This window comes from Argentina anserina, chromosome 5 (genome assembly GCF_933775445.1).
Source record: "Argentina anserina chromosome 5, drPotAnse1.1, whole genome shotgun sequence".
Lineage (NCBI taxonomy): Eukaryota > Viridiplantae > Streptophyta > Magnoliopsida > Rosales > Rosaceae > Argentina > Argentina anserina.
This window is the reverse complement of record NC_065876.1, coordinates 6,000,079-6,012,071: the sequence shown is the minus strand read 5'-3', so window position 1 is coordinate 6,012,071 and position 11,993 is coordinate 6,000,079. Positions and strand designations below refer to the sequence as shown.

General features: G+C 35.7%; 1 protein-coding gene across 1 annotated transcript; it reads right to left on the bottom strand.

The window, feature by feature from the left end:
• Nucleotides 1-2,476: 2,476 nt before the first annotated feature.
• Nucleotides 2,477-8,290, bottom strand: LOC126793462 (homeobox protein knotted-1-like 6). Its single transcript, XM_050519997.1, has 5 exons — nucleotides 7,935-8,290; nucleotides 7,678-7,800; nucleotides 7,459-7,573; nucleotides 2,865-3,118; nucleotides 2,477-2,794 (listed from the first exon to the last, which is right to left on the bottom strand). Exons 1-5 carry the CDS (start codon nucleotides 8,253-8,255, stop codon nucleotides 2,633-2,635), a joined length of 975 nt encoding a protein of 324 aa, XP_050375954.1. The 5' UTR covers nucleotides 8,256-8,290; the 3' UTR covers nucleotides 2,477-2,632.
• Between the last annotated feature and the right edge of the window lie 3,703 nt (nucleotides 8,291-11,993).

Sequence of the window (11,993 nt, the reverse complement as noted above, 5' to 3'; positions counted from 1 at the left end):
TACTCTTAATACAGAACAACAAACCAAATCAATGCAATATTAGAGGATTGAGCAATGGAAGAACACAGCTTTGAATTCCCAATTTATAACCCCTAAGGCCCCAGTTAATAACTCAATAAAAACCCCATATTGATATGGGTAAAACCCTAAAGCCTAAAATAAATCAAAATCCAAACCAAAAGAGGAAGAGTAATTAACCTAATCAAGAGAAAGGGAAATTGGATGACCTGTACCTTTCTGTTCGTTCGACCTTTCTGAAATTGGCCTTACTCGAGAAAAGATGGATATAAGAGAGAGGTTTTAGTTTCTGGTGTAAGTGAAAGAGGAAATAAGAGGGTATACTATAGTGTTTTTTTCTTTTTTTTCTGGTGTGTGTGAAACAAGTACATATATATATGTTGTCTAATAAGATAGTTTAACTTTCACAATAGAAAAAAATAGTTGATTAGACTACACGTACATGTCATCTAAGTTAACTGAAAATGATCGATTTATTGTTAACTACTTCGTTCGAGACTCATATTATCCTGAAAGTAGTTTTTATTTTATTTTTATAATGCACATGTTTCACTCTTGTAATCATATCCAAGAGTTGAAGTTTCATTATGTGATTTTTAGACATTTGAAACACGATTTCCGTACTAATGTAGTACGACATGTATACATAGTTATATGTTCACGTATATCTTTCTAAACCAACAATATTGAGGAAGTCAAAATTGTAAGATTTGACCGTATGATGTGATCACAATAGCTAATAGAAGGTTCACTTAGTTTTAAAATCTTGATCGAGTGAGTCATCGAGTCTCAATTGAGTGAGTCGTCAATTAAACCTTATAACTTAATTACTTTTGCGTATACGTTACTCTATTAGGAGCGACGTCGTAGATGATTGGAAGATAAACATACACATTTTTGTATTAGTTCATTGTGTTAATCTCTATTCATGAGAGTAAGTTTCTTAATTACAAATCTAGAAATAAGTTCAGACGGAGTAGTTAAAAGCATTTCCATTTTATAATCGACATATTATCGATTTCAACAAATTTTTTACCTCATAAGACACGACATATTTATGTTGTTTGAATTTATACACAACAAGTGCTCCAATTGAGGTCTTCAAATTTTTGACCAAGTGTGGGAACTTTTTACCAAATGAAAGGGTGGGAAAAATCTTAGAACAAAGACTTCTTAGACGACATAAATCTGTTGTTCTACTAAATGTAGTAAAAGTGTGGGAAAACTTCCCACCTTTTTTTTTAAACTAAATGTGGGAAAGCTTGAAACCCTCGGGTAAGATTGAAAAGCCAAATCTCACGTTTCTTTTTCAGACAATAGAATTACGTCATTTACATCTTCAATTAAAATTGAATTTTTTTAAATTTCATCATATTACACTTAATTTTCATTGTTACTTTGTCCAAAATTTCAACTCAAACTATTTTTTTATTAGATCACACTACACATGTTTGTGGTCTAACCAATATATCATATTTTTTACACAACAAATATCCATTATATGCCGTCTCGATCAATGACCTAAAAAACCAACTTATGTTGTTTGAATTTTGTATGCCGTCTTTCTCGTATTGTGTGAAGACAATATTGGCATAGTGCGTAGTAATGAGGTTCTGTTACTGGTAAGTTTCGGCGGTGATGCTAGCTAAATTGTGAGACCATCTCCCATCATAAGGTAAAACCATAAATATACCTTACCACCACCTCCCACCATAAGGTATCCCCTATTTCTCCAAAATTTTTTTTGCCTTATGTGAATAGTGGAATGCTATCTATGGCATTCCATTTTGTAAGGTAAATGAGATATATTTTTTATTATTTTTTCATTTTCTTCCCAATCTATCCTCATACTTTTTCTAATATTCCAATTATATTCATTTTAATTTTAGTTACATATTAATTTTCTCCATAAATACCATACTTATTTTTATTTTTTACAAATAACTATTGTACCATCACGAACCTAGCAGTGAGCTCTTTCATATGATCCCAATATTGAATATGATTGAGTTAAATTATTTTAATGTATAAAAATAACTTATGATTTATAAACGATAATTAACGGCATCTTCAAAACTTTCTCGGAGATGACCTCCGAGCTCGGAAAAAGTACCATACACACTGATGCATAAAAGTAAAATAACTAAATAATACATAAATATTAAAAGAATATATAAAATTTTCAAAAATGTCTGTTAACTAGCCGTTATACATGTTGACAAAAAAAATAGTAGCCGTTTTTTCAATCATGATTCAAATAATAGCCGTTGTCATCCAAAAACCCTATGTATACCTTACCATTTATACCTTATGGTGGGAGCTTAAAAATAAAAGGCAAAAAAGATGGTAGGAATATACTAAAGTGGTAAGCCATATATCACTTATAGCTTACCAATTTTACCTTATGGTGGGAGATGCTCTCAATGATCAAATAGTTCTATACATGCCATACAAGTACTTGGGTAGAACCAAAAGGGAGTAGAGATCTCCTCCGGCATTAGGTAAATTTCGGTCAAGTTTAAGAATTCATTTACAAATCAAGTTAACAAGGGACCAGAATCAGAGTAGATCTAATAAATATAATCAGTGGCTGGAGGCTGATCAATCTGGCCAGTTAGTCTCTCGAAACAGGATGCGAACCATAGAGACTTTCCATAACAGCCAACTGCATGTTTTCTGATGGTTTCCAGTGGCGCTTCCTTTGATTTATGAACCAGTTGTTAATTTGTTTTTGATCCAAACCCGTTACTTGAGCTAGTTGCATCTTGTCTACTTCCTGTAAGTTTGTCAAAGCTATTATGCCATGCTTGAGAACGTAACAAACATAGTTAATTAGAAACACGTACCGTTGGATATGGCCATTTGTAGTGAAGGTTCCACCAATCCGTAAGGATTTGCTTAGCATCTCTCGGCAGCTTTCCCTTCTTCTTTTTCTTAGAAAACTCATGCTTCAGAGTGCTTATATAACCACTATACTTACGCATCAACTTGTCCTTCAATTCATGATTTTCATTTGTTTGCTGATGATCGTATTCCTGTACATCAATCTCTCCTCCACACAGGTCTTCATAATCAGAAGAATCACCTGCAGTAGCATCATCGGCAAACACATAACCACTTACAGTTAAAATCAAAACGGAACATGTATGCTTGCCAAATGCATACAAAAGACTTCATCACGTCTTACCCAAGTAGTAGAATTCCAAAACAATTACAACTTAATTTCAAAATATCCAGAATAAAACGCGACCATTCAAACCATCCAACCCAGAGTTACCACTTACCAGAGTACATATAAACCCTCGTCCAAAATTAGGGTTTGAAGCAAAAACAAAGGCCGGGTCCCCCAGAAAACCATTTTTGGTTAACAGCTAGACAAATAACGGAGCCCCATTCTACAACCCGAAAAGAGCACGGATGAGGCCAACATATGATGGTAGGACCGTCTTGATGATATGTAAGCATGCATGCATAACAATACACACATGGAGAGCAGGATTTCATGTTTCCAGGGATGTGATGTATCATAAAGCCATCCAATGATTCCAATCCCAACTACATGGATGTATAGGGTCCACAAAAGCACTCAGCACTCAACCCTAGCAAACAGAAACCCTGACAGTAATAAGATATTAAAATATCGATCTTAATAATTAGTTTCGTTCTATCTTATCGATCAGACCTCCAGAAGCAGTGAAATATGAAACGAAGGGCACTTTCACAGTTTCAGACACTCCGAGTAGTCTGTGAGGTAAACCCGCAAAGCACGCATGCAGCCCATTATCCCTTACCCAATCGAGGTGTGAAACCAAGCTTCTTATGTTGAAGTTCCCAGAAAGGTTGCAGAAAAAGCTGCATAAATGGTATGGTGCTTTCAAGTTACTACGTGACTGGGATCCACCTGACTGAGGCTAAGCTTTACAAAACCATACTTACCTCTCTGCCCAGATAAGTGCATATAATCATGAACATATATCCTCGCTCACACATATACACTCACCGAACCTGGGGAAGCAAAAGCACAGCCAGCGCAAATTGAACCAGTAGAGTAGTGGACCTGGTTTCAATAGCTGAAACTGCGGGAGTCCATTAGGTCAATGACACTTGCCATATATACATTCAAATTCCCCATGCTACCCTACCCATGTGCTCAACATGCCCATTGTGTCCAGGCTAAGCACGCATCAAATAACAATCTTCCATAGTTCCATGCACAGTATTGAAACACAGCCTAGCTCTCTCTCTCTCTCTCTCCTTCATCAAAACACCAGTGATTAAGCTTCAATTCATCAATCCACTAATTCTAGAGTCCCCTGTTTGCAATTTAACACACTTTCAGCTGAAAATAAAGAATCAATCAATCTTATACTGCAAGATGCAATAACCAATAAAGCAAGATTCAACTACTGTACGCAGATGGCGGAGATGAACATTTTGCAGCACAGTTAAGCTAAAGTTACAGCATAATTTCTTACGCATGTACATCCGAATCATTTATACACACACACACCGTCACCGTACTTAAATCCAGAATTCACGCACACAGGCCTGTGAATCTCATGTTGCCATGAGCTTGGTACTATTCTGCATATGCATTTTAAAAACAAAACAGTATGACATACCAACAAGACAGACTCTAAATGACCACAACTATATATTTATAGAGCAACTATAAGTGCAAACCTACATCTATAAATAATGATCATATATAGATCAAGTGAAAATATTTGATTCAACACAGCTTTGTTCCATTTGAACCAAACCTGTTTACAAGAAATTGCCGAGTAGTGTAGCCAGAGACCTAAAAATATTAGATTATGGTTTAGTTTAAACCTATTGAGACATTATTTTTTTTAATATGCCAGAGAAGATTGAGCACTAGTACAATTGACGCTACTGGCAACTCACAAAAAAAAAAAGAAGCTTTTATCTCCCGAAAAGAAAATCTCATGAGTTTATCCACACAGGCACACAAAAAATCCTGATCCTTACCACTTCATTACATCCAGTTATCGTGATATTCAAACCTAAGACCAGCTGCTTTACCATGAACAACATTGAAACACGCATAGTAAACATATTAGTGTAGTGCAAAGTAGCCTCAGTCACTTAATCTGGTGCTTTAATACAAGCCTCAATTCCTCAGTTATCCATTGATAAGCAGAATACAATAACTAATTATTTCATTACTTCATAAAGACCACACAAACATCTAATGCATCAATCTGTCAAAATGAATTAAAAATTGAAAGAACCTGCTCGAGCATGCGCAAATGACACACGCAATCGAAGCACATTAAGTTTCAAGCTCAATCACATAGTCAGGTGCCAAATAAATAAAGGTAATTCCTACAAAAGTTCAAACTAAACCAGTTAATTAAAGTAAAAAACAGCTTTCCACACCTTAAGGTCCAACTAAATCCATAACGTCCAAGCCCCACAACAAGCACACACCATGAGAGCAGCTTTTTGTTTCAAAGCTTTGCAAAAAAACAAGCATGTTACCAAACTACATCTGTAATCTTTGTGGCTTTGATTACATGAAGTAATGCTAAAATAAAAAATTAGCGACAAAACCCATATGCACCAAGTACCACAACTCCGTGGATTCTACAAATATACAATTAGGCCCGATGCATGCATACCTCAAAAGTTGAAGATCAACAGTCATTAGATATCTATTCAAAAGGTATATCTCTTACCAAGTGTACTTAACCTGCCTTTATCTATATATGTTACTCAGTTACCGGCTTCTTCACAGGATTCAATAGAAGGAATATTTTTCGTTGCCAACGAACTAGGATGATTAGAAGAACAGTAGCTTTCTTTCGTCAATCTCAGACTGAATTTTACACGGCTGAACCTATTTCATAACATTTTTTCTTGGTACTCTTAACTTCTGGATTAGTATACAATACTAGCATTCATAACAGATATGCACCTAAAATGAGAACTGGCTAGACCAGTAGGCCAAACGCTTGTAGAAACTTGTGGAACAATCCAAGATACATTTAATTTCCCCATAAGCATGGAGCTTTGGGACAATAAGAGCTACTACAACTGACGATTTCGGCTAACTTAATTTCACACAAAACTTTTTTAAAAAGTAACTAGGTGAAATAGCTTATATAATTCCACACATCCTCAACAGTGCATACGGTTGAAAATGAAACAGTGTCTACATAAACACACACACTCATGTACGTGTGTACGATAAACAAACAGACAACTTACCTACATTAAGGTAAAAAATCAAGCATGTAATTTTGTGCTACCCCCAAATCCTTTCTGCCAGACATGATCGATATTGTGTAGTAGTGCCATCATGATATGCAAAGGTGTAGCAAAGACAAAGGAAAACAACACCTATTAACCTCAAGATCAATACCTAAACATATTTCTTGACCCGTTATATAGTTACCTGGTGTCTATATTTCTAAGGGAGAAATCAACAAACGGTACCAAAACTATTGATCATTCTAAAAACTTTTAATACTTCATATTTAAAAACTATCACATTAGTACCTCAAGTTTCTATTTCAACCTAATTTTAGTTCTTTCCATCAATTAATACCGTTTATGGCTTCATTTTCCCACCAATTTTTAAGTGCATTTTCGTGACTTCATTATTTTTCGATTTCATCTTTCATTTTCCTCCAATTTCAACTTCTATTTTTTTTTAAACTAAGTTAATTAATTCATATCATTTCATTATAAAATTAATAAGCATTTTTCATTTGCCAACAAGATATTACAAACAAGCTAAAGTTCGCAATTACAAAATAAATCCGCATATATTTCATTTTGTATATCTCCATCAACCAACAACCATATTGTTATAATAATATGCTCAAAAACTATATCATAGGATTCATGGGCATTTAAATGTTTTGAAAAGCAAAAGAAAATGCGTATATAACAATTGGTTAATTTAAAGGGTATAAAATATTGGTTATAAAAAATTAAGTGAAATCAGTGGAAAATAAAGTGATAAATGTTTTAAAAATTGGTATGAAATAAAGCTACTAACGTTGTTAATTGACGGAATGAACTAAAATTAACCTGAAATAGAAACTTGAGTTACTAATGCGATAGTTTTTAAATGTGAGGTACTAAAAATTGAAATGATCAATAATTTGGGTACTGTTTTTTGAATTTAACCTATTCCAAAATGTGAAATATCACAGCGGCTTAGCATTAAATAAACTGGAACTTAGGGTTTGCTGTTCTCAGTCAAATTTTTGTTCTATTTCAGTAAGAACAAGCGCTTTTTTGTTTTATCGTCCAGGTGCCATCATTATCAGAACCAGTAAAAAAGGGAACTCATCATAGGAATCTAAACCACACTTCTTCCTATGAGGTATTTCCTGTTAAAAATCATTGAAATAACCGAAAATATCAAAATCAAACACAGAAGAAATAAGAGAGTTGAAAGACTACTGGTTTTGGAGAGATTGTTGAGCTGCGTCTCCATGCTGTTCAAGAAGGTGATTGCTTCGTCCAAGGGCTTTGTCAGATCCGATTTGTACTTCAACAATATATCACAGTATGTTTCCTACAGATCAGAACAGACCAAGAAATCAAATCTATCAACACACAGAGGAGGAAAACACAGGCAGATAATACGACACAGCGTCTATAGAGGGAAATAGAGATTACCATGAACTCATCGAGGTCAGGATCAACACCCATGCAAGTCGAACCGACGGTTCTCCTACTGAGCTGATCACTTTCTGGCCGGATGTCCTCCAAAATATTGGCTATTTCTGGCGGCGCTCCCACCTGTACACAGATTCAAACGGCTGATATAACTGTCCCTTGTTCTTAAGTTCTTATGCATTGATAAGCCAAATATAAATAGTTAAATACACACTTAAGGGTAAACGTACTACAAGTATTCAAGTACTGTACTCGACCTTTTGGCAATCGATGTAAGCCTGAACTAGGTTAGGGTAGAGAGGATGAGAAGCGATCTTCGCATTGACGGCAGTGCACAGAACCTCTTCTCCACCTCTTTGATTTCCTGCCGCCGCTACCGAAACACAATCAGACACGGAGGATGAATTAGAACCCGAGTAATGATATACCGGGTCGGAGCTACTCCCGTGTACTACCGCCGATAGAGGCTCGAAGCTACTGTAGTACGCCGCGAGGGGTATGTGTTCCGGGGGCGTAGGTATTGATGAAGAAGAGTAATACTGATCAGAACCAGTACTGAAACCGTAGAATTGTTCCATTGTTGTTACTGTTTCCGAGGAGAGGTGAGAGAGTGTCGGAGACTCGGAGGGGGTTAAATTATAGGATGGAGAGTGGGGAAGTGTGAGGCTAGAGTTAGAGCACAGATTGATTATACTTAGTTGAAACTAATTAAGTATAGCACGATAAAAAGACAAGTCAAAAGTCAACTTGGAGTCGCATAGAGCCAGAGGTAGGGTTCTTATGAACTCTCTGGAATTTTGGTTGGTCGGAATGTCGGATTAGTATATTAACCAGGTTTATAGCTGTAATACTGCATAATTTGGTGCCGAGTTGTTCTTTATATGGAAGGGTTATACTTCGCGTACGAAGCTTTGCCATAAATTGGAAACAAACAGACGGATATATTTGAATTCCCTTTCCCCCAGTCGCCAGTGACATACGCAACGCAGCTGCTACGACTATGATTCTGTAAGACTGAAACCGTGCTAGATCTGTAGATTGACGCTAAGTATGCCTGAGCATGACTGTGAAGAGAAAGAGAGAGAGAGAGAGAGAGAGAGAGAGAGAGAGTTGCAGTCAGTCAGTCAGTCAGTCAGTGAGCTGTGAGTGACTAATGCTTAGTTGAATAATAAATTGGTCAGTATTATTACCATGCGGACCATGCTTACCATATTGTAACCTGTTCACTTTCTTTCTGCTGGTGATGATGAACAAAAGTTCATTGAAATTTCTCGATTGAGTCGATTCTCTTTAACAGAAAACAAACAAAAGGCTGGATTCTAACTATTGGCGTTGCTTGCATCATCAGATGTTATATATTATTGATCTTTCCTACATTTACCTATTTAATCAGATTGATCTCCTAGTACAACTCCTGTACATATTTCCTCATATTAAACCTAATTGAGTAGAATAAATGATGGAGGTAGTAATTAATTAAATTAAACCAATATCATCATAGGAGAACGAATATAATGAGACGTTCAACGAGCCAAAGTGTACGTGGAGATTGTCTATCCTGCAATACTGCATATATACTCAATGGTGGAAAAAGTAGTTGTTTGAAACTTTGAATGACGAATTAGGGTTGAGAAACGTGATTAAAATCCTAGAATATAGTTTTTCTATATTCCCCACAAGCTTATGTCTCCAAAAGCCCCTGAGAATTGATGTAGACACGCTCCCTCCCACCATATCATGTATAGAGTGAATCATAAAGTGGACCGACCTAATATGGGTTTCAAATAAAAATTGTTAATGATAATGAGGTTGGGAATGTTGTACTAGAGTCTAGAAATGACATAGACGATAATGTAGTTTGTAAATATACACCCATTTTGGTTTCTATTGGAAATGAACAAAAGAAACGGAACGATCCAATCAAGAAGCATCCAATAGTAGCATTACTATCTACAAACCCGAAACTAACAAAACAAACAATGAGTTGACAACTTGCATAGAGAATCTATAAACACGAAAAAAGAATCTCACCCTGCGCCGGATGAATCTCACTGGTGGTTCACGGTTCCTCCTCTTGGTCCGAGACCTCACCCTCACAACATGAGAGTGAATAGCACACGCTACACAGTACTGCATCATAGCATCCAGCTTCGGCAGTGTAACTCTACACATAACAAAACAAAACAAAACAAAAAACCAATCATCAACAATATACACCCATTTTCTTAACACTAATCCTATCAACAATTTTTGGATATTTTCCCCTCAATATGTCTTTTTAACAATTTTCCTCTTCGAGTTCTCTTCACCAACATATAACTTTTTTGCTCATTTCCAGCTATGGCTCGTCAACGGGCCGGGCCGGATATTTTTAAAAATATGAAGATTTAAATCCGCTTACCTAAAGCGTCTTGAAGACTTATATTAAAAAAACATAACACTCTTATTTAAGGGTTTGGAACAACAAAATAATTATTAGAAAACATTTTTTAAAAAAGTCACAAACAAATTTTAGTTTCAAAATATTGTTGATCGACACCAATAGATGTGATTGATATAAATATATATATATATATATAGGGACCACGTAAAACTTTTGTAAGTTTTGGACATGTTTTGACCATCCGTACCTACGGTCAAATAAAAAAAATACGTTTTGACATATTAAAACCTCATTGACCGAGGCTTTGTCAAATGGGTTTCCTTAATGCGACCGTGCACGATCGATGACAAAAATTAGGTGATTTCATAAATGCAAATATATACCGATCACATCGTATATTGTCGATTGATCCTGAGAAGTTTCCTTCATATAGTTATTTCATAATGCGATAGTTTTATTATAAATCTAATATAAAGGTTATGATACATTAGTGCACACTTCGGCGATCGACAACTCCAGTTCGAAATATGGTCGATCGATAACAGCATATGTGATCAGTATATATATTTAAGGAACCCGTAAAAATTTCGTCCGTTTTGGACATGGTTTGACCGTCCGTACTTACGGTTAACTAAAAAAAATGCGTTTTGAAATATTAAAACCCCCATTGACTGAGGTTTCACCAAATGGGTTTCCTCGGTGCGACCACGCACGATCGGTGACAAAAATTAGGTGATTTTATATTTGCAAAGGCTTTCGGCGTTCGCATCTTAGTAATGGGTCATCCTTTAGAGCATATTAGTGGTGTTTTTTGTTTACCAGAAATTCTGACGGTCAAACGAGGTCCGAATTGGATGAATTTTATAGGATCACTAAATATATATACCGATCACATTGGATTGTGTTAATCGATCCCGATAAATTTTATTCATATAGTCACTTCATAATACGATATTTTTATTATAAACCTAATATAAAGGTTATGATACATTAGTAGACACTTCGGGGATCGACAACTTCAGTTCAAAATATGGTCGATCGACACCAGCAGATGTGATCGGTATATATATTTCGAGAACCCGTAAAAAATTCATCAGTTTTGGACATGGTTTGACCGTCCGTACCTACTGTTAACTAAAAAAATGTGTTTTGACATATTAAAAGCCTAATTGATTGGGGCTTGCCAAATAGGTTTCCTTAGTGCGACCGCGCACGATCGGTGACAAAAATTAGGTAATGCAAACTACTTTCGGTGTTCCCATCTTGGTAATGGGTTATCTCTTATGACATATTAGTGGTGTTTTTGGTTTACTGGAAATTCTGACGATCAAATGAGGTCCGTATTGGATGAAATTTTTATAGGATCACTAAATATATATACCAATCACATTAGATGATGTCGATTGATATCGAGAAGTTTCTTTCATAGAGTTGCTTCATAATGCGATAGTTTTATTATAAACCTAATATAAAATGTTATGATACATTAATAGACACTTCGCCAATCGACAACTCCAATTCGAAATATGGTAGATCTACACCAGCATATGTGATCGATTTATAGGGAACCCGTAAAAATTTCAGCCGTTTTGGACATGGTTTGACCGTCCGTACTTATAGTTAACTAAAAAAAGGCGTTTTGACATATTAAAACCCACATTGACCGGGGCTTCACCAAATAGGTTTTCTCGGTGCGACCACACACGATTGATAATAAAAATTAGGTGATTTTAGATATGCAAACGACATTTGGCGTTCGCATCTTGGTAATTGGTCATCCCTTAGAGCATATCAGTGTTGTTTTCGGTTTACCAGAAATTTCGACGGTCAGACGAGGTCCGAATTTGATACAATTTTTACAGAGTCACTAAATATATATACTGATCATATTGGCCGGTGTCGATCGATCTCGAGAAGTTTCCTTCATATAGTT